This window comes from Coregonus lavaretus (genome assembly GCF_964263955.1).
Source record: "Coregonus lavaretus genome assembly, contig: HAP1_SCAFFOLD_622, whole genome shotgun sequence".
NCBI lineage: Eukaryota > Metazoa > Chordata > Actinopteri > Salmoniformes > Salmonidae > Coregonus > Coregonus lavaretus.
The window spans coordinates 85,589-109,140 of record NW_028158449.1 but is presented as its reverse complement, the minus strand read 5'-3'; the positions used below and the strand labels follow the sequence as shown (position 1 = coordinate 109,140).

At 44.5% G+C, this 23,552-nt stretch overlaps 1 protein-coding gene across 2 annotated transcripts in view; it reads right to left on the bottom strand.

The window, feature by feature from the left end:
* Positions 1-23,552, bottom strand: part of LOC311124011 (ubiquitin-like modifier-activating enzyme 1) — a 90,398-nt gene that overhangs the window by 22,964 nt on the left and 43,882 nt on the right. For both annotated transcript variants that reach the window (XM_084198232.1, XM_084198231.1), the window contains exons 2-11: positions 21,183-21,299; positions 21,017-21,075; positions 18,775-18,943; positions 17,282-17,416; positions 13,442-13,639; positions 10,351-10,483; positions 9,819-9,916; positions 9,337-9,483; positions 3,810-3,986; positions 529-639 (exon numbers count right to left, since the gene is read on the bottom strand). In XM_084198232.1, the coding sequence (XP_084054358.1) occupies positions 529-639; positions 3,810-3,986; positions 9,337-9,483; positions 9,819-9,916; positions 10,351-10,483; positions 13,442-13,639; positions 17,282-17,416; positions 18,775-18,943; positions 21,017-21,075; positions 21,183-21,299 (1,344 nt within the window). The remainder of the gene's footprint in view (positions 1-528; positions 640-3,809; positions 3,987-9,336; positions 9,484-9,818; positions 9,917-10,350; positions 10,484-13,441; positions 13,640-17,281; positions 17,417-18,774; positions 18,944-21,016; positions 21,076-21,182; positions 21,300-23,552) is intronic.

Below are 23,552 nucleotides of genomic sequence, written 5' to 3'. Positions count from 1 at the left end.
GTGTGCGTATGGCAGATGTCAGAGTGTGTGAGAGAGTTCGGTAGGTGTGCGTATGGCAGATGTCAGAGTGTGTGAGAGTTCGGTAGGTGTGCGTATGGTGGATGTCAGAGTGTGAGAGAGAGTTCGGTAGGTGTGCGTATGGCAGATGTCAGAGTGTGTGAGAGAGTTCGGTAGGTGTGAGTATGGCGGATGTCAGAGTGTGAGAGAGAGAGAGAGTTCGGTAGGTGTGAGTATGGCAGATGTCAGAGTGTGAGAGAGAGAGAGAGTTCGGTAGGTGTGCGTATGGCAGATGTCAGAGTGTGTGAGAGAGTTCGGTAGGTGTGCGTATGGCAGATGTCAGAGTGTGTGAGAGTTCGGTAGGTGTGCGTATGGTGGATGTCAGAGTGTGAGAGAGTTCGGTAGGTGTGCGTATGGCAGATGTCAGAGTGTGAGAGAGTTCGGTAGGTGTGCGTATGGTGGATGTCAGAGTGTGAGAGAGTTCGGTAGGGGTGCGTATGGTGGATGTCAGAGTGTGTGAAATGCACTCACAGGGGCACAGTCCTCCTCAGTCAGCATGGCTCCTCCCTCTTCCTCAGACAGACACTCCAGAGCATCAAAATACAGCCACTGCATCATGGGCATGAACTTCCCTGTACACGCCTAGGAGACACAGACAGACCATGGGCGTGAACTTCCCTGTACACGCCTAGGAGACACAGACAGACCATGGGCATGAACTTCCCTGTACAGGCCTAGGAGACACAGACAGACCATGGGCATGAACTTCCCTGTACACGCCTAGGAGACACAGACAGACAGACAGACAATTTTAATACAGTACAGCCTCCGCACCATGGGCATGAACAGGGTGGGTAATTACCACCTGCTACATGCGGGTAGATTTTGGCATTGGCGGGCAAGAATGTATTTCACCAGCCACGTCGGTGGGTGGGTCACACAGCATTTGGGAACAGTTTCCTGAGTGGCGCAGTGGTCTAAGGCACTGCATCGCAGTGCTAGCTGTGCCACTAGAGATCCTGGTTCGAATCCAGGCTCTGTCGCAGCCGGCCGTGACCGGGAGACTCATGGGCGGCGCACAATTGGCCCAGCGTCGTCCAGGGTAGGGGAGGGAATGGCCGGCAGGGATGTAGCTCAGTTGGTAGAGCATGGCGTTTGCAACGCCAGGGTTGTGGGTTTGATTCCCACGGGGGGCCAGTAAAAAATAAATAAAAAAAATAATGTATTCACTAACTGTAAGTCGCTCTGGATAAGAGCGTCTGCAAAATGACTAAAATGTAAATGTAAATTTTTCTTTTTTATTTAATTTTTTTATCCAATGCTCAAATGTAGAAGTAGAAAGGCTAGTACAGTGTGACTTTGTCCTGGTGTTTCTTGGATAGTTCATCCAAGAAATGGTTGCCTACTGCAACCGCAGTTCGTTTTTTGCTGAAAGAAGTGGAACTGTGTAAAGTCGTAGGCTGCCATAGCCCATTCATGTCAAGGTACGACGAGTTGTGCATTATTCTATGGGTATTTGGGCACCAATGTTGTACTGGACTGTCAGTTGACTAACTGCAGCCTGTGTATTGCTTTGCACAATTCGTGTCAGCCTCCTTTGTCCTCTTTCAACAATGACCCGTTTTCAACCACTGGCTTGCAGTTGGCTGGATGTCCTTTGGGTGGCGTACCATTTTAGATACTCAGAAAACTGTTGAGTGTGAAACCCAGCAGCGTTGCAGTTCTTGACACTCAAACCTGTGCGCCCTGGCACCTACTACCATACCCCGTTCAAAGGCACTTAAATATTTTGTCTTGCCCATTCACCCTCTGAATGGCACACATACCCAATCCATGTCTCAATTGTCTCAAGGCTAAATAAATATTTCTTTAACCTGTCTCCTCCCCTTCATCTACACTGATTGAAGTGGACTTAACAAGTGACATCACTAAGGGATCATAGCTTTCACCTGGATTCACCTGGTCAGTCTACGTCATGGAAAGAGCAGGTGTTCTTAATGTTTTGTACACAGTGAGCACTGTTTGGAACATCAAGTCGCAATACAATATAATCGTGAGAATCGCTATACATATCGTATCTGCACGTAAGTGAGGTCCCTGGCAATTCCCAGCCCTAATGTATTGTTTGGTCAAAAGAAACCATCAGAGCGCTGTGGTAGAAAATAGTCAAAATAAAGAAAAACCCTTGAATGAATAGGTGTCCAAACTTTTGACTGGTACTGTACATCGTAGCACTTGATTCAGTGTATCATATTTAAAGAAAGGACATAGCCTAATATAATTGTGCTTTATCTACCCTGAATACCATCAACAAATGAAATGAGCAGCTTCATGGTAAAAACAAAAAGTAAACAAAGACAATTGACTCACCAGAATTAAAAAGGCACTAATGTTAACTAGCAATGGCATCAACCAACGTAACGTCTAAAGAAGCCCGATGCGAGCGGTCAACAATGACGTCTGGAGGGCTTCCTTCAGTAGCTTTGAGACCGATGAAGTAGAACTTGAGCCCGGGTCCTCAGCCACCCCATGATCCTTTGCATAGGACTTTGTAAATGTATGAGTTGTTCCTTAAGGCTAGCCACATCCGTTTTGAGCTGTGGTTTGTAGCGGAGTCGCGTCATTCGAACATGTTGTCCGTTTTGAGCTGTGGTTTGTAGCGGAGTCGCGTCATTCGAACATGTTGTCCGTTTTGAGCTTCCCAACTGTGGTTTGTAGCGGAGTCGCGTCATTCGAACATGTTGTCCGTTTTGAGCTTCCCAACTGTGGTTTGTAGCGTAGTCGCGTCATTCGAACATGTTGTCCGTTTTGAGCTTCCCAACTGTGGTTTGTAGCGTAGTCGCGTCATTCGAACATGTTGTCCGTTTTGAGCTTCCCAACTGTGGTTTGTAGCGTAGTCGCGTCATTCGAACATGTTGTCCGTTTTGAGCTTCCCAACTGTGGTTTGTAGCGGAGTCGCGTCATTCGAACATGTTGTCCGTTTTGAGCTTCCCAACTGTGGTTTGTAGCGGAGTCGCGTCATTCGAACATGTTGTCAGTTTTGAGCTTCCCAACTGTGGTTTGTAGCGGAGTCGCGTCATTCGAACATGTTGTCCGTTTTGAGCTGTGGTTTGTAGCGTAGTCGCGTCATTCGAACATGTTGTCCGTTTTGAGCTTCCCAACTGTGGTTTGTAGCGGAGTCGCGTCATTCGAACATGTTGTCAGAGACTGTTTTCTTCGCTGTATCCAATTCAGTGCGAACCATTGCAAGTTCATTCGTGACCGCTTGTAACTCTGACTTAATGAAGTTGAAGTCCTCACTGAGTGCCTCTGAGCTCTGACTTGAGTACAGATGAGCTGAGGAGCCGAAGAACTCAAGCACGTCGTCTTGGGCCTAGTGTTGTCACTTTTGTCGGTGCCTCCGCTGTACTTAAACTTTCTCTGGTAATGTGCCATTTACTTTAAAACAAGTTACGTAAAGAAAAACGACTCAAAGGCTGCGTTTCCTAGTTCTTTTTGGGTAAAAGCGCAAAGAAATTATTAAATAAATGCAATTTCAGCAGGAGCTCGGACAAACGTGACCTACTCCATGGCTTGCTCACTAGTGCCCCCCCCTAAAATATGATTTCTATCATTCTGAGCACCGTGGATGTACGCCCTAATCAGGTTACGCACCCAATGCATTTGGGTCCGGTAAATTAAAATGCTGACAGTCAAATGTCCGGCGCCAGCCACATTTCCCTAACGGAAACCCTGGTCCACACACACAATGTTTAACCATATAGAGCAGAAACAGACAGTTTAGAGAAGACAGGAAGTGAGCAGCTCCTTACCTTCATAACTTCCTGTGCGGCCAGTCCACCAATGAAAGCGTTGATTGGTGCCAGGTCGCCGGCGGAGACGAAGGCTAGTTTCTTAATGAGCTTGTCATCCAGCTCCTCCACCTTAGCTGACCCCGTCTGGCTGGAGTTCACCTCTTTAGCCAGAGACACCAGCTCCTCTCCATCAGCCTGCAACACACACCCCAAAACATTAACTGGATAGCTCATATTCTTTTGTTTAAGTTTTTCTTATTTAATTTTTTTTACATTCAAAAACAGACAAAGGTGGAAAAGGACTGTCAGTCTCAATTTATTCCAACAAATGTAGTCTGCTTACAAAATCGTCTGTAGCGTCCGAACGGTTTGGCCTAGAAACTATTATGACCCCTCTAGGTCATGTTACCTGATCTTTCTGATTTCTCTCAGATATAGGACAGACGTGTCAGAACAGGTGGGGGATCATCTGTTGTTCCATGTAGTGAATCTGTTATTCAATGTGTTTGTATGGGCTAATAGCAGTAAGGACTATCTGTTGTTCCATGTAGTGAATCTGTTATTCAATGTGTTTGTATGGGCTAATAGCAGTAAGGACTATCTGTTGTTCCATGTAGTGAATCTGTTATTCAATGTGTTTGTATGGGCTAATAGCAGTAAGGACTATCTGTTGTTCCATGTAGTGAATCTGTTATTCAATGTGTTTGTATGGGCTAATAGCAGTAAGGTCAAATAAAATGTTATACTTCAACGGGTCTTAAAATTCAAAATGATCGTTGGTATGACATTCTTAATCCTTTAGAGTCTAAGACGCTGGGGGGGGGGGGTACTAAGAAGATACTATGGATCATTTAGCTATTTGATTTAGAATTGTAGGACCCCTTTAGGTATGAAAAAAATATAGATTTTGGCCTTTAATACTAAAGCCCATAGAAACACATTGAATTACACATTCAGAAATGGCAACAAGGTTCTGAAAAACTCAAGAATATTATTTATTTGTACACAGATTTAACCCCTTTTTTGAGTAGGCACAAAACTACTTCATACGTCCATTCATTTTTTTAAAACCGGTACCGGCTACCTTCAGACGAGTCCCATGACACTTGTGGAAATTAATTTGTAGCCCAAACGGTTCGGACTCTATCAAAAAGAAGTTGGCACATCGACGGTATCGTGAGAATCACCCCTTTCCATAGTGGTCATAATAGTTTGCAAGTCAAACCGCTCGAACGCTACAGACGTTTACGGGAGAAGATCGATTTTCGGGACGTCTCATGGTCTGACAAACACCGCTCTAGCTCTGCTACCTTTCACCGCAGATGTGGAAGTGTGACACTGACGGACGCGGTGGATTGATATCTTAAACTGACGGATTTTGATGGGAACTTTTTTGTTATGTAACACCGGTGAGTCAATCGACTCTAGGAGGTTAAAACAATTCCATATAGCTTAGTTTCAGCACAAACACCGCTAGCTAGCCTACATTTCCTCAACCAAGACCAGGCTGTCATAACACAAACTGTAGCTGATAAAACTAAATTCTCTCGTAGAAACAGTTAGCTATGTTGAATCTAAACCCGGCCAATGGACATGCAAGTAGCGCATCGGCTGTGCTAGCTACCTAGCTAAAAATCAACACACGTTGCTGTTCGAGCATCCAGAACAAATTCCAAGCCCTTACATTATGACGCATAAATTCAGTACACCCTCCTCTGTCAATTAAATGTTCTATATAGCATTTTAATCCAAATTTGAGCTGATGGATCAACAGCGGCAAGTTACTTTTCAGTGTATTCCCAAAAATCAGAACCCAGTAAGCAAAAATCTTTAAAGGACGTATTTTTCCGGAGGTTAAAAAGACGTATTTCTCCAGAGGTTGAATATACAATTTCCCAGTCGTTGAAAATACGTATTTTCCGGACATTGAAAATACAGTTGAAGTCGGAGGTTTACATACACCTTAGTCAAATACATTTAAACTCAGTTTTTCACAATTCCTGACATTTAATCCTAGAAAATATTCCCTGCCTTAGGTCAGTTTATTTTAAGAATGTGAAATGTCAGAATAATAGTAGAGAGAATGATTGATTTCAGCTTTTATTTCTTTCATCACATTCCCAGTGGGTCAGAAGTTTACATACACTCAATTAGTATTTGGTAGCATTGCCTTTAAATTGTTTAACTTGGGTCAAACGTTTCGGGTAGCCTTCCACAAGCTTCCCACAATAAGTTGGGTGAATTTTGGCCCATTCCTCCTGACAGAGCTGGTGTAACTGAGTCAGGTTTGTAGGCCTCCTTGCTCGCACACGCTTTTTCAGTTCTGCCCACACATTTTCTATAGGATTGAGGTCAGGGTTTTGTGATGGCCACTCCAATACCTTGACTTTGTTGTCCTTAAGCCATTTTGCCACAACTTTGGAAGTATGCTTGGGGTCATTGTGTATTTGGAAGACCCATTTGCGAACAAGCTTTAACTTCCTGACTGATGTCTTGAGATGTTGCTTCAATATATCCACATAATTTTCCTTCCTCATGATGCCATCTATTTTGTGAAGTGCACCAGTCCCTCCTGCAGCAAAGCACCCCCACAGCATGATGCTGCCACCCCCGTGCTTCATGGTTGGGATGGTGTTCTCCGGCTTGCAAGCGTTCCCCTTTTTCCTCCAAACATAACGATGGTCATTATGGCCAAACAGTTCTATTTTTGTTTCATCATAACAGAGGACATTTCTCCAAAAAGTAAGATCTTTGTGCAGTTGCAAACCGTAGTCTGGCTTTTTTATGGCGGTTTTGGAGCAGTGGCTTCTTCCTTGCTGAGCGGCCTTTCAGGTTATGTCGATATAGGACTCGTTTTACTGTGGATATATATACTTTTGTACCAGTTTCACCCAGCATTTTCACAAGGTCCTTTGCTGTTGTTCTGGAATTGATTTGCACTTTTTGCACCAAAGTACGTTCATCTCTAGGAGACAGAAAGCGTCTCCTTCCTGAGGGGTATGACGGCTGCGTGGTCCCATGGTGTTTATACTTGCGTACTATTGTTTGTACAGATGAATGTGGTACCTTCAGGCGTTTGAAAATTGCTCCCAAGGATGAACCTGACTTGTGGAAGTCTACAATTTTCTTTCTGAGGTCTTGGCTGATTTCTTTTCATTTTCCCATGATGTCAAGCAAAGAGGCATTGAGTTTGAAGGTAGGCCTTGAAATACATCCACAGGTACACCTCCAATTGACTCAAATGATGTCAATTAGCCTACCAGAAGCTTCTAAAGCCATGACATCATTCCGGAATTTCCCAAGCTGTTTAAAGGCACAGTCAACTTAGTGTATGTAAACTTCTCACCCACTGGAATTGTGATACAGTGAATTAAGTGAAATAATCTATAAATAAAGTACATGTCCTAACCAACTTGCCAAAACTATAGTTTAACAAGAAATTTGTGGAGTGGTTGAAAAACAAGTTTTAATGAATGTTGAAAATACCACTTTTTTTTATTTTTTATAAAACCCTGTTTTAAGTGAGAAGAAGGCATTGGTCTTAAGTCAAAAACAGGAAATTCACATGAGCACCACAATGCCTACTCCACCCATAATCTACCAAGGTTTTCCAGCACACAGCGTTGACCTACAACAGTAGCTATGTTGGTCTATTGTACTTCAAACAATGTGTATGCAGGTCGCTTAGGATTCAAACCTTCCCGAACGGTCTAATTCATACTCAGAGGTGCTCCCACAATAATGTGATTTGTACCGCATACAAGTTCAACTATTGGATTCTTCCCACACCACACTAATCCCATTCCACTACCTTATCAAGCTTTTTAAAAATGATTATATGAAAACAAGTTTTGCTTTTATACTTACAAGACCATGCTTGATTGAGAAAGCTGTTTGGTACTATAGTAATGGGGTCCCTTCCTGTATTTCCTTTAACCTTTATTTCCTTTAACCTTTATTTTAGCAAACCATGTAATTGAGAAACATATATTTCATAACATATTTTTTGGGGTCAGTAGGTTCGCCAACATAACACCAAGTGGTGTGTTGGACAGTCAATCATCTATAGAGGCAGGGCCTCAAATGAAACACCTGCGGGTAGATTTAGGCATTGGTGGTTAAGATGTCCATTTCAGCAGCCACGTTGGCGGGTGTTCAGGGCACCACAGTGCCAGCATTTCACCCATTTGTGGATAATAATAGTCAAGTGTAATTGTGGTGCTCATGTGAATGTCCTTTCTTTTTGGGCTTCAGGCCAATGACTTCTCACCTAATAGGTTTTGTTTTTAATCCTATAATGGAGAAGTCGAAGCAGTATTGCTGTTTTTAATCCTATAATGGAGAAGTCGAAGCAGTATTACTGTTTTTAATCCTATAATGGAGAAGTCGAAGCAGTATTACTGTTTTTAATCCTATAATGGAGAAGTCGAAGCAGTATTACTGTTTTTAATCCTATAATGGAGAAGTCGAAGCAGTATTACTGTTTTTAATCCTATAATGGAGAAGTCGAAGCAGTATTACTGTTTTTAATCCTATAATGGAGAAGTCGAAGCAGTATTACTGTTTTTAATCCTATAATGGAGAAGTCGAAGCAGTATTACTGTTTTTAATCCTATAATGGAGAAGTCGAAGCAGTATTACTGTTTTTAATCCTATAATGGAGAAGTCGAAGCAGTATTACTGTTTTTAATCCTATAATGGAGAAGTCGAAGCAGTATTACTGTTTTTAATCCTATAATGGAGAAGTCGAAGCAGTATTACTGTTTTTAATCCTATAATGGAGAAGTCGAAGCAGTATTGCTGCTGACACACTGGGTTTAACCTCCCTATTTCATATCAAGCGATTGAGGATAGAACAAGAAGACAGGGAACATTCTGGCAACGAAGACATAGCACTGGACTTGTTCCCTCTCCATAACACACACACACACACGAGTACAGACTTGTTCCCGCTCCATAATCCACAGGAGTAGACTTGTTCCCTCTCAATTATCCACACGAGTACAGACTTGTTCCCTCTCTATAACACACACAGGAGTAGACTTGTTCCCTCTCCATAATCCACAGGAGTACAGACTTGTTCCCTCTCAATAATCCACAGGAGTACAGACTTGTTCCCGCTCCATAATACAAACGTGCACAGAGGAACAGCATGGATGCCAAGAATGGAAGTTACTTGTACGTTTTTTAAAGTGTATTTTCGACTTCCTGGAATGGCAGCTACCGGAAACACCCATTTCCACTAGCATTAACTACATTCTCCAAAAATGCTAACCATATTATTCTGGACGTCGTTAAATAACTAGCTTGCAATTATTTTATTTTTGATTTGGAGGAAACAGCCCAGGGAAGTCAAAAATAAGCAGAACACATTCATTCATTCTTGTTCACAGGATTCCGCCTTGTGCACTGTTGGTTAAGGGCTGTAAGTAAGCATTTCACTGTGATGTCTGCACCTGTTGTATTCGGCGCATGTGACCAATACAATTTGATTTGATTTGATTGATGGGATTACCACTGTGTGTGTGTGTATGTGTGTGTGTACCTGGCACCAGGGCTTGGGCAGCCTGCGGTGTTTCCTCTGGTAGCTGTGTAGAGCCTGGAAGCCCAGGTGAAGCTGTCCTGGTCGCTCAAACTTAGCAAAGTCTGTCAGAACAAACTCTGGCTCAGCCATGGAAGTGGTGAAGGATTTCTACAGAGGAGGGGGGGGGGACGTGTGCAAGAGAGAGAAGGCGAGACGCATGTGAATTAACTCACCCTTTCTTCCGCCAGGTAATAGTGGACTATGCACCGTTGGAGATTACTTTACTGGTGAAATCACTGCACACATTCAGAGTCCCAAATGATCATGATTAGTCAGACACTGAAGTTTTGCAACCTGAACATTTGACCAGGCTTGTACCACTACGTTAAACATTGTTGTAGATGGCAGTAACTGTCTGCCACGTCACAGCAACAGAACGGTTTAATGAAAACCACCACATGCTCACCTGACACAATGACCCGAGGACAACGTGAGGTACTTACGAAGGCCACCTTCTTGGGCATCTTGACCTGAGAGACGATGCCTCCCCTGGCGTAGTCAGAGAACCCTGTGGTGTCACAGATACTGAAGGTGTATGGGCCTGGACGGAGAGAGAGAGAGAGCAAGGAGATGAGGAGAGTATTGACTTTAGAAGACTTCTTCTATTCACTCAAGAGTACTGAATAGAATATGCCCCTGATACCATGACAGTAGCCTGGTGCCAGGACTGTGAGAGACGTCTAGCTAGATCCTAGGGTCATTGTCACGGCAGTACTAAGTTATGTTGACGGAGCTATGGCTCTAACCCAAGACAGCAAAGACAGATCTGAGACCAGGCTATGACCATACTAAGTTATGTTGATGGCGCTAACAGACAGATCTGAGACCAGGCTATGACCATACTAAGTTATGTTGATGGCGCTAACAGACAGATCTGAGACCAGGCTATGACCATACTAAGTTATGTTGATGGCGCTAACAGACAGATCTGAGACCAGGCTATGATACTAAGAACTGCTACAGGATAGGACTCACCCAGGGTCTTGATTTCTAACGGCTTGCAGCTGTTGAGCTCAGTCATGCCCTGCACCTCAGTGAAGATCACAAAGTCTCCGCTCTCAAACCCGTGGCGAGTCTCGTCCAGACACGTCACCACACCTGCTGCGTCCTACGGAGTGAGAAGCAGGGATGAGATCTGCACAACACGGGAAACCAGGAAGAGGTTACCAGTTCCACTCAATGACAAGATGAAAAGAGATAAGAGACAGTACTAGGAAGACTGGAAACGTCACATATGATGAGTGGTCCTTCGTAGCTCAGTTGGTAGAGCGTGGCGCTTGTAACACCAGGGACGTGGGTTCGATTCCTGGGACCACCCATACGTAAAAAAATAGATGCGCGCATGACTAAGTCGCTTTGGATAAAAGCGTCTGCTAAATGACATATATTAAGTCAGTGGTTCCACAACAACTTTTCTTACCTAAACGCGGAACACATTTTGTCACTCTCCAGCTAAACAAATGATTGACCCTGGAAGCGTCCCAGTCTTTCGCTGAGATACAGGTTAAGTTCAGGTGTAGCGAAGCTACTAACCAAAGGGGCTTCCAGGTATCAAACAGCAGCATCTACAGCGCTAGTAGTGGACTAATATCTAGGGTTTAGGCCAGGGCTGGGTAATATCTAGGGTTTAGGCCAGGGCTGGGTAATATCTAGGGTTTAGGCCAGGGCTGGGTAATATCTAGGGTTTAGGCCAGGGCTGGGTAATATCTAGGGTTTAGGCCAGGGCTGGGTAATATCTAGGGTTTAGGCCAGGGCTGGGTAATATCTAGGGTTTAGGCCAGGGCTGGGTAATATCTAGGGTTTAGGCCAGGGCTGGGTAATATCTAGGGTTTAGGCCAGGCCTGGGTAATATCTAGGGTTTAGGCCAGGGCTGGGTAATATCTAGGGTTTAGGCCAGGGCTGGGTAATATCTAGGGTTTAGGCCAGGGCTGGGTAATATCTAGGGTTTAGGCCAGGGCTGGGTAATATCTAGGGTTTAGGCCAGGGCTGGGTAATATCTAGGGTTTAGGCCAGGGCTGGGTAATATCTAGGGTTTAGGCCAGGGCTGGGTAATATCTAGGGTTTAGGCCAGGGCTGGGTAATATCTAGGGTTTAGGCCAGGGCTGGGTAATATCTAGGGTTTAGGCCAGGGCTGGGTAATATCTAGGGTTTAGGCCAGGGCTGGGTAATATCTAGGGTTTAGGCCAGTGGCCACTTGTAGGCTGTGTGCCATGACTTGTAGGCTGTGTGCCATGACTTGTAGGCTGTGTGCCATGACTTGTAGGCTGTGTGCACCTTCCAATTTACCCCCCCCCCCCTCCCCTCTCTTTCCACTCATAACAACAAAGATGACAGATCACATCTCCCTCTCTGACGAGCGGATTCGAGGTTTGGTCCAATAGAATCGGTCATATGGACACCAAAACACATTGAGACAGTATTTTACTGTAATAGAGGAGAAGGTAACTTTTCTACCAATACCCTTTTTATGTCTCAACTCCTCAAATTGCATTTAGCAGAGCGGACACTACTAAAAATGAACATCAATTCTGTTGCGCACGACATTGCGGTACCACGTACCGCTAGCAGCATTTTAGCCAAAGACTTTTGTGCAATAAGCATAAAATATAAAAATGTGCAATAAGCATGAAACACAATTGTTTTCCACATCTGAACAAAGTGGACAGGCTAACATGCTATTCAAACAGTTGGAGTTGGACAGAAGGGTGTGTTCATAACAATTCAACTGTTCTACTTTGTTAGCAAGCAAATATATCTAGTTAAAACGCACAAATATTATTCGCCCCCCAAATACCTACCCTCCCGTTATTGAAATGGTGAGAGGTTAGAATGTCTGCACTAACTGTAAGTCGCTCTGGATAAGAGCGTCTGCTAAATGACTAAAATGTAAATGTAAATTTGTCCCTAAAATGGGGGGACTACGTACAAAAAGTGCTGTAATTTCTAAACGGTTCATCCGATATGTATGAAAAAACCCTCTAATTAAAGCTGACAGTCTGCACTTTAACCGCATAGTCATTGTATTACATTTACGACATTTTCTTTTCATACTGGCACCCCGTGGGAATCGAACCCACAACCCTGGCGTTGCAAACGCCATGCTCTACCAACTGAGCTACATCCTTGCCAGCCATTCCCTCCCCTACCCTGGACGACGCTGGGCCAATTGTGCGCCGCCCCATGGGTCTCCCGGTCGCGGCCGGCTACGACAAAGCCTGGATTCGAACCAGGATCTCTAGTGGCACAGCTAGCACTGCGATGCAGTGCCTTAGACCACTGCGCCACTCGTGTATCATTTCAAATCCAAAGTACAGGAGTATCCCAATACTTTTGGAGCCCACCGTATCAAGCTTGTAAGGTTTTCCAGAGTTAGTCCTGCCCCCCCCCCCCCCCCCCCAAATCATCAAGCATTTAAATATTTCAATCAGCTGTGTACTGCTAGGGCAAAAGCCAAAACGGTGCAACCAGGTGGGCCCCCAGGACAGAGTTTAGGAAACCCTGGATTAGCCGGCTACTCACTAGCACGTGGGCTTGTGCTTTTGAGATTGTATACATTTTCTATGACGCCTTCTACAAGAAGTTAGTCATTATTAGTGAATGTGCATTATGCATGGTTCTGGTAACATTAGTAACAAAAAAGGGCATTTTCAAGCCAGATCAGCTATTGTAAAAAAGCAGGTTAAACTATTTTGATAAAAGCATACAATTATTAGTGGGTCTTTACGGTTGTGGAAGGCTTATATTTAGCCTGGGTACGGTTGTGGAAGGCTTATATTTAGCCTGGGTACGGTTGTGGAAGGCTTATATTTAGCCTGGGGATAATTTCACAAGCCCTGAATTCATTAGATTATTGCTGACTGTCTGAAATGCAGCGTATTTGACCATTAATGTACAAACAAACGTATTTATAGATTTTTTTTTATAATCACGATAAAAATCTGAAAATACCCCTCTACCTTTTCCACATTTTAGTGTTACCGCCTGAATTTTAGCAGGGTACTAACCTTGGTGATCATGGAGATCATGGCAGAGAGAGGCTGCTCTCCGTTGGTATCAGGGTACTAACCTTGGTGATCATGGAGATCATGGCAGAGAGAGGCTGCTCTCCGTTGGTATCAATCACCAGCATCTCCTCTCCAAAGTCACAGAAGAGCTGTCCGAAGAGTCCCCGTGTGTCAGCGATCACCAGCTTGATGCCGTTACTGTGACAGACCTCTCCAATACTCTGCTGCTCCTCTAGGGGGGAGTTGGTCAGGACTACAACCTGCAACACAACACACAGACATGTTATAGAGTATACACTACAGTACATAGGGTGTTCACCCATAAAAACTATTATTTCATTCAATGTTAATAAATATATATAAACTCTGTAGAGAATGGTATAGTCCAACCCTCACCACCATATATGGCTCACACACACTTTAGTTAGACTATTTAAGTCAGAGAATTTAGCATGATTAGAGTGAATAGAATGTAATTATGGCCATGGTCAAAAAGCTCAATGGAGCTCTGTCACTGCTCCGCGCCGTTACTTCGAACGTCAACTGACAAGCTATCCAGTGGCTGCAGGTTCGTGTGTGATAACAGGTTTTTTTTCCCTAAATGAAATCTGCGGAATACAGAACTGGGTCTATATTTATTAAAATGTACAAAGCTAAACAGACTGGCACACGTAGCCTACATTACAATACATACACACAAACTATCTAGGTCAAATAGGGGAGAGGCGTTGTGTCGTGAGGTGTTGCTTTATCTGTTTTTTGAAACCAGGTTTGCTGTTTATTTGAGCAATATGAGATGGAATGGAGTTCCATGCAATAATGGTTCTATATAACACTGTACGCTTTCTTGAATTTGTTCTGGATTTGTGGACTGGGAAAAGACCCCTGGTGGCATGTCTGGTGGGTAAGTGTGTGTCAGAGCTGTGTGTAAGTTGACTATGCAAACAATTTGGGATTCAACACAATGTTTCTTATAAAAATAAAAAGTGATTCACCGTCTCTCCTCAACTCTTAACCAAGAGAGACTGGCATGCATAGTATTTATATCAGCCCTCTGATTACAATGAAGAGCAAGACGAACTAGGTCTTTCCTTTGTAGCAATCGACCACACGACTGGACAATAATCAAGATAAGACAAAACTAGAGCCTGCAGAACTTGCTTTGTGGAGTGTGGTGTCAAAAAAAGCAGAGCATCTGTTTTACGGACAGACCTCTCCCAATCTTTACAACCATTGAATCTATATGGTTTTGACCATTACAGTTTGCAATCTAAGGTAACACCAAGTAATTTAGTCTCCTCAACTTGTTCAACAGCCACACCATTCATTACCAGATTCAGCTGAGGTCTAGAACTTAGGGAATGATTTGTACCAAATACAATGCTCTTAATTATAGAGATGTTCAGGACCAGTTTATTACTGGCCACCCATTCCAAAACAGACTGCAACTCTTTGTTAAGGGTTTCAGTGACTTCATTAGCTGTGGTTGCTGATGCGTATATGGTTGAATCATCAGCATACATGGACACACATACTTTGTTTAACCTCTACGGGATCGGTGTCCTGTATACGGGACGGTTGAGCTAACGTGCGCTAATGTGATTAGCATGACTGTTGTAAGTAACAGCAAACTTTCCAGGACATAGACATGTCTTATATGGGCAGAAAGCTTACATTCTTGTTAATTTAACTGCACCATCCAATTTACAGTAGCTATTACAGTGAAAAATACCAAAAACGTATCACGGCAACTGGTTTGATACATTCACCTCTGAAGGTAAGTAATGTACTTGCATTCAGTAATCTTGCTCTGATTTGTCATCCTGAGGGTCCCAGAGATAAAATGTAGCATAGTTTTGTTTGATAAAATCCATTCTATATTCCAATGTAGGAACTGGGTTTTACAGTTTGAACCCCTGCTATCTCTGGCTCCACACCCACCCCGCCCGGCCATCTAGATCTGTGAAAGTTATTGTATAAGCTAATGATCCATCATGTATGACATTCCTGGGAGTGTGTAAACTTAAAATGTGTATTATTTTTGTATTTTCTCTATAGTTGTGTACTTGAAAATGTATCAATTGACCAATTCGGCACATTTGGGCAGACTTGATACAAAATAGTCCAGTATTGCAATGCTTCACTGGATCAATCTAAAACTTTGCACACACACTGCTGCCATCAGGTGGGCAAAATCTAAATTGCGCCTAAACCGCAATATTATATTATGGCCTTTCTCTTGCATTTCAAAGATGGAACATAAAATAAATAGAAAACGCATGTTTTTTTGTTTGTGTTATTTTTTACCAGATCTAATGTTATATTCTCCTACATTAATTTCACATTTCCACAAACTTCAAAGTGTTTCCTTTCAAATGGTATCAAGAATATGCATATCCTTGCTTCAGTTCCTGAGCTACAGGCAGTTAGATTTGGGTATGTCATTTTAGGCAAAAATTGGAAAAAAGGGTCCGATCCTTAAGAGGTTAATGCCAGTGGCAGGTCATTGGTAAGAAATAGAAAAGAGAAGAGGGCCTAAAGAGCTGCCCTGCGGTACACCACACTTTACATGTTTGACATTAGAGAAGCTTCTATTAAAGAAAGCTTCCATTAGATAGATTGCCATATCGTGGATTCAGAGCTGAGGTTGAAAAGCCATAACACATAAATTTTCTCAACAGGTTAAGGTCAATAATATCAAAAGGCTGCACTGAAATCTAACAGTACAGCTCCCACAATCTTCTTATCAATTTCTCAATATGCACTCACTAACTGTAAGTCGCTCTGGATAAGAGCGTCTGCTAAATGACTCAAATGTAAAAATGAGTAGCTGCTGCCTTGGCAGGAACAATGGGGATTCTTAAAAAATACAAATGGTAATTATTAATTTGAATCTCTGTTGATAAACTGGGTAAATTAAGACTAGGCCCATCCACAATACAGGTTAGGGTTAGGGGTCAGGGTTAGGGACAGGGTCAGGGACAGGGTTAGGGACAGGGTTACAGGTGAATGCATATTCAATAGGAGTGTGTATGCATTGAGTTATTGAGGTTGATTTCATGGGGCTACAGATGACAAACAATCGGATTACAGTCAGGACTTATTTTATTGTACTGATCAACAACATTTGCATAGAAGTAGCTTATTTTATATAAATGTGTGCTCTCTTTAACCAGTAATGACGAGGCAGTCAGTTCACTGAGGCAATACATAATACTTTGGGAGAGACGTGAGAGACCGAATAAGTGAATAAAAAAAGATTTTGGTGGCAATCAGTTTTGAAATCAGCATATTTTGCATTATGGTTTGCATATTATCACAAACAAAGTACTAGGGTAGTGAATTGATGTCAGCTTTAGCCGTCAGCTAGCAAGGAAAGTTAGCCTACAAAGACGTAAGCTACCGGTACCTTCTTGCATTGTAAAGCGTTCTAGCCTGTATGGGCATTGTTCTGTGAACAGGAATTAACAGTGTCAACATTTCTACATGCCGTGTCACATTATTAAAGTGTGTTAACTTCTGTGTAGCGTGAGTGGGGAGCTAGCATGATGCTGCCCAGACTCCCAGTGCAGCGTGAGTGGGGAGCTAGCATGATGCTGCCCAGACTCCCAGTGCAGCGTGAGTGGGGAGCTAGCATGATGCTGCCCAGACTCCCTGTGAGTTAGTGGAGTAGGCAGGGTGATCTATAATAAGGGGTGGGCTGGGCTGATTGACAGGATCCGTGAGACACATTTGACAGAAGTCCTGAAAATAAATTCTAGAACCGACCCATTTTTCATGTTCTAGTATGCAAAAAGTACCAAAGTCGGTATACCGTGCAACACTAGTCATCAGTGAGGGCTCCAGCGTAATGTAGTTTAACTAGGTACCGGGGTTGATGGGTAATGTAGTTTATAACCTACCTGGAACTGAGTCAGGTAGTCGTCGGTGAGGGCTCCAGTGTAGGCCACTACAGGTACGTAGCTGTTGAGCTCAGCCAGGCGAGTCTGAGACACTTCAGCCCTGTTCTTCCCCAGGTCCTCTTCACGCAGGTAGAACTGGAGACAGAGAGACAGGGTTAATACAGAGATAGGTCCTCTTCTCACAGGTAGAACTGGAGACAGAGAGACAGGGTTAATACAGAGATAGGTCCTCTTCTCACAGGTAGAACTGGAGACAGAGAGACAGGGTTAATACAGAGATAGGTCCTCTTCTCACAGGTAGAACTGGAGACAGAGAGACAGGGTTAATACAGAGATAGGTCCTCTTCTCACAGGTAGAACTGGAGACAGAGAGACAGGGTTAATACAGAGATAGGTCCTCTTCTCACAGGTAGAACTGGAGACAGAGAGACAGGGTTAATACAGAGATAGGTCCTCTTCACGCAGGTAGAACTGGAGACAGAGAGACAGGGTTAATACAGAGATAGGTCCTCACAGGTAGAACTGGAGACAGAGAGACAGGGTTAATACAGAGATAGGTCCTCTTCACGCAGGTAGAACTGGAGACAGAGAGACAGGGTTAATACAGAGATAGGTCCTCTTCTCACAGGTAGAACTGGAGACAGAGAGACAGGGTTAATACAGAGATAGGTCCTCTTCTCACAGGTAGAACTGGAGACAGAGAGACAGGGTTAATACAGAGATAGGTCCTCTTCACGCAGGTAGAACTGGAGACAGAGAGACAGGGTTAATACAGAGATAGGTCCTCTTCACGCAGGTAGAACTGGAGACAGAGAGACAGGGTTAATACAGAGATAGGTCCTCTTCACGCAGGTAGAACTGGAGACAGAGAGACAGGGTTAATACAGAGATAGGTCCTCTTCACGCAGGTAGAACTGGAGACAGAGAGACAGGGTTAATACAGAGATAGGTCCTCTTCACGCAGGTAGAACTGGAGACAGAGAGACAGGGTTAATACAGAGATAGGTCCTCTTCACGCAGGTAGAACTGGAGACAGAGAGACAGGGTTAATACAGAGATAGGTCCTCTTCTCACAGGTAGAACTGGAGACAGAGAGACAGGGTTAATACAGAGATAGGTCCTCTTCTCACAGGTAGAACTGGAGACAGAGAGACAGGGTTAATACAGAGATAGGTCCTCTTCACGCAGGTAGAACTGGAGACAGAGAGACAGGGTTAATACAGAGATAGGTCCTCTTCTCACAGGTAGAACTGGAGACAGAGAGACAGGGTTAATACAGAGATAGGTCCTCACAGGTAGAACTGGAGACAGAGAGACAGGGTTAATACAGAGATAGGTCCTCACAGGTAGAACTGGAGACAGAGAGACAGGGTTAATACAGAGATAGGTCCTCCTTACACAGGTAGAACTAAATGGAACTAAAAACATGTTCCGATCAATATCATCTTGACATGAGCATGCCCAAAGATAAGCTCCACAGACACACCATGTACCTGTGAGGAGAGGTCTCTCCACTCAGCCTGTCCCTGGTCGTGCAGGGTAACACTCTTGACTCCACCCAGGATGACATTCTTAGCGATCTCCACTCCAAGCCCTCTCAGCCCTGAGACCAGGACATTGGAGCTCTGCATGCGCTTCATAGCATCATGGCCCAACACGTAGCTACGGAGGAGAGAATACAGGCTTTATAAGACTACATAGCACCTTTATAACACTACGTCAGCCCCCTCAGCCCTGAGACCAGGACATTGGAGCTCTATGGAGGAAAGAGGCCAGGCTTTAATCAATCATTCATTTAGAAAGCTTTTCACCTGGCCTAGACAAAAAAAAAAAGTGTACAGATGCAACACATGTGAAAGGAAATAAAAAACAAAACACTTGGCTTACAGCTGTCTGGAGTACAGGCCATCATGGCTTAGAGCTGTCTGGAGTACAGGCCTTCATGGCTTACAGCTGTCTGGAGTACAGGCCATCATGGCTTAGAGCTGTCTGGAGTACAGGCCTTCATGGCTTAGAGCTGTCTGGAGTACAGGCCTTCATGGCTTAGAGCTGTCTGGAGTACAGGCCTTCATTTACATTTCATGGCTTAGAGCTGTCTGGAGTACAGGCCTTCATGGCTTACAGCTGTCTGGAGTACAGGCCTTCATGGCTTAGAGCTGTCTGGAGTACAGGCCTTCATGGCTTAGAGCTGTCTGGAGTACAGGCCTTCATGGCTTACAGCTGTCTGGAGTACAGGCCATCATGTCTTAGAGCTGTCTGGAGTACAGGCCTTCATGGCTTACAGCTGTCTGGAGTACAGGCCTTCATGGCTTAGAGCTGTCTGGAGTACAGGCCTTCATGGCTTAGAGCTGTCTGGAGTACAGGCCTTCATGGCTTACAGCTGTCTGGAGTACAGGCCTTCATGGCTTAGAGCTGTCTGGAGTACAGGCCTTCATGGCTTACAGCTGTCTGGAGTACAGGCCTTCATGGCTTACAGCTGTCTGGAGTACAGGCCTTCATGGCTTAGAGCTGTCTGGAGTACAGGCCTTCATGGCTTAGAGCTGTCTGGAGTACAGGCCTTCATGGCTTAGAGCTGTCTGGAGTACAGGCCTTCATGGCTTACAGCTGTCTGGAGTACAGGCCTTCATGGCTTACAGCTGTCTGGAGTACAGGCCTTCATGGCTTACAGCTGTCTGGAGTACAGGCCTTCATGGCTTACAGCTGTCTGGAGTACAGGCCTTCACGGCTTAGAGCTGTCTGGAGTACAGGCCTTCACGGCTTAGAGCTGTCTGGAGTACAGGCCTTCATGGCTTAGAGCTGTCTGGAGTACAGGCCTTCATGGCTTAGAGCTGTCTGGAGTACAGGCCTTCATGGCTTAGAGCTGTCTGGAGTACAGGCCATCATGGCTTAGAGCTGTCTGGAGTACAGGCCTTCATGGCTTAGAGCTGTCTGGAGTACAGGCCTTCATGGCTTAGAGCTGTCTGGAGTACAGGCCTTCATGGCTTAGAGCTGTCTGGAGTACAGGCCATCATGGCTTAGAGCTGTCTGGAGTACAGGCCTTCATGGCTTAGAGCTGTCTGGAGTACAGGCCTTCATGGCTTAGAGCTGTCTGGAGTACAGGCCTTCATGGCTTAGAGCTGTCTGGAGTACAGGCCTTCATGGCTTAGAGCTGTCTGGAGTACAGACCTTCATGGCTTACAGCTGTCTGGAGTACAGGCCTTCATGGCTTAGAGCTGTCTGGAGTACAGACCTTCATGGCTTAGAGCTGTCTGGAGTACAGGCCTTCATGGCTTAGAGCTGTCTGGAGTACAGACCTTCATGGCTTAGAGCTGTCTGGAGTACAGGCCTTCATGGCTTACAGCTGTCTGGAGTACAGGCCTTCATGGCTTAGAGCTGTCTGGAGTACAGACCTTCATGGCTTACAGCTGTCTGGAGTACAGGCCTTCATGGCTTAGAGCTGTCTGGAGTACAGACCTTCATGGCTTAGAGCTGTCTGGAGTACAGGCCTTCATGGCTTAGAGCTGTCTGGAGTACAGACCTTCATGGCTTAGAGCTGTCTGGAGTACAGGCCTTCATGGCTTACAGCTGTCTGGAGTACAGGCCTTCATGGCTTAGAGCTGTCTGGAGTACAGGCCTTCATGGGGTATAGATATGGTACTTACAGCTATCTGGAGTACAGACCTTCATGGGGTATAGATATGGTACTTACAGCTGTCTGGAGTACAGACCTTCATGGGGTACAGATATGGTACTTACAGCTGTCTGGAGTACAGGCCTTCATCGATCTCAGCATCATTGCTATTCTTAGCCATGCCCTGGAGAGAACAAAACACGAGTGAAAACCAGTCAAACTAACCCAGCAGTGTGTGTGAGAGAGTTCAGTTCTGACAGAGTTGGAGGAGCAGAGTGTGTGTGTACGTACGTTGGCGGGTGTGTGAGAGAGTTCAGTTCTGACAGAGTTAGAGGAGGAGCAATGGGATCCCGTCTTCGTCTCTGAGTCTGACACGCGACGCTTCTTGGACAGCGGCGAGCTGGACATCTGAAACACACACAATTATTAAGTTGACAACCTAACACACCGACATACACACAGTTAGTCTGACAACATACCCAGTACCGGCCCCCTTTTTGGAAGCGAACAACTATTTCATCCCTTCGCTATATCGGCATCGACCAGGTCACCCTCCCTAGGAGAGGGGGTGACCTTGACAATTTGTTAAAAGGAGAGGCTGCAAGGCATTCCTTCGCAGTGCTTAAGGAGTCACTACAGACCCGGGTTCGATCCCAGGCTGTGTCACATCCGGCCGTGACCACGAGTCCCATAGAGCGCCGCACAATTGGCCCAGCGTTGTCCAGTTTAGGGGAGGGTTTGGCTGGGGGGGCTTTACTTGGCTCATCGCACTCTAGCGACTCCTTGTGGCGGGCTGGGCGCCTGCAGGCTGACCTCGGTCGTAAGTTGAACGGTGTTTCCTCCGAAACATTGGTGCGGCTGGCTTCCGGGTTAAGCGGGCGGGTGTTAAGCCCAGATTGGCGGGTCATGTTTCGGAGGACACAACTCTACCTCCGCCTCTCCCGAGCCCGTTGGGGAGTCGCAGCGATGAGACAAGATCGCAATTGGAGATCATGAAATTGGGGAGAAAACGGGGGTAAAACACTATATATATATATAAAAAAAATACATACAAAAAAACGAGGCCATCTGGATCTTTAATTTAAAGACCCTTGCACCCTTCGGTCTCAACGTAGACTTTAATCTGAAGCCATTCTTGTGATTTTGCTATTCATTTTAAATGTTAGTAGGCCTGTGTAGCCAAGTTGTATCTATGATCGTATGTGTAATATATATATATATTTTTATTTTTATTTTTTTATTTAACCTTTATTTAACCAGGTAAGCCAGTTGAGAACAAGTTCTCATTTACAACTGCGACCTGGCCAAGATAAAGCAAAGCAGTGCGATAAAAACAACACAGAGTTACATATGGGGTAAAAAACAAAGTCAAAAATACAACAGAAAATATATATACAGTGTGTGCAAATGTAGCAAGTTATGGAGGTAAGGCAATAAATAGGCTATAGTGCAAAATAATTACAATAGTATTAACACTGGAGTGATAGATGAGCAAGAGATTATGTGCAAATAGAGATACTGGGGTGCAAAAGAGCAAAATAAATAAATAAATAAATAAACAATATAGGGATGAGGTAGTTGTATATGTCATTATACCCTGGTGAAGACAGCTTGACTGTTGAATCGTTGGTTATTCAACTATTGTATCTGAGCATCTAGACCAGGGTTCTTCAATTCCGGTCCTGGAGGGCCGAAACACTTCTGTTTTTTATTTCTACCTGGTAGTTAATTGCACTCACCTGGTGTCCCAGGTCTGAATTAGCCCCTGATTAGAAGGAGAGGATGAAAAACAGGTGTTTCGGCCCCCTCCAGGACCGGAATTGAAGAACCCTGTCCTAGAGTGAGGCTCTCCTTTTCTGTCTGACAACATAAAGACACACAGCTGAACTGGTAGAACAACTGACAGTGGTCCTAATATAGCGCCTTGCAAAAGTATTCACCCCTCTTGGCATTTTTTCTATTTTGTTGCATTACAACCTGTATTTTAAAATGGATTTTGGGGGGGGGATTTCATGTAATGGACATACATAAAAGTCCAAATTGGTGAAGTGAAAAAAATATATAAACGGAAAAGTGGTGCGTGCATATGTATTCACCCCCTTTGCTATGAAGCCCCTAAATAAGATCTGGTGGAACCAATTACCTTCAGAAGTCACATAATTAGTTAAATAAAGTCCACCTGTGTGCAATCTAAGTGTCACATGATCTCAGTATATATACACCTGTTCTGAAAGGCCCCAGAGTCTGCAGCACCACTAAGCAAGGGGCACCACCAAGCAAGGGGCACCACCAAGCAAGCGGCACCATGAAGACCAAGGAGCTCTCCAAACAGGTCAGGGACAAAGTTGTGGAGAAGTACAGATCAGGGTTGGGTTATAAAAAAATATCAGAAACGTTCAACATCCCACGGAGCACCATTAAATCCATTATTTAAAAAATGGAAAGAATATGGCACCACAACAAACCAAGGACCCACCCCAATCTTCAGTAGGTTGTGTCAGGAGAGCTGTCCAGTGCTGAAGTATATTAGTCTACAGACTCCTACGGTGGATTGTGAAAGTACATTTGACATTTTAGTCATTTAGCAGACGCTCTTATCCAGAGCGACTTACAGTTAGTGAGTGCATGCATTGACATACTGGTCCCCCGTGGGAATCGAAC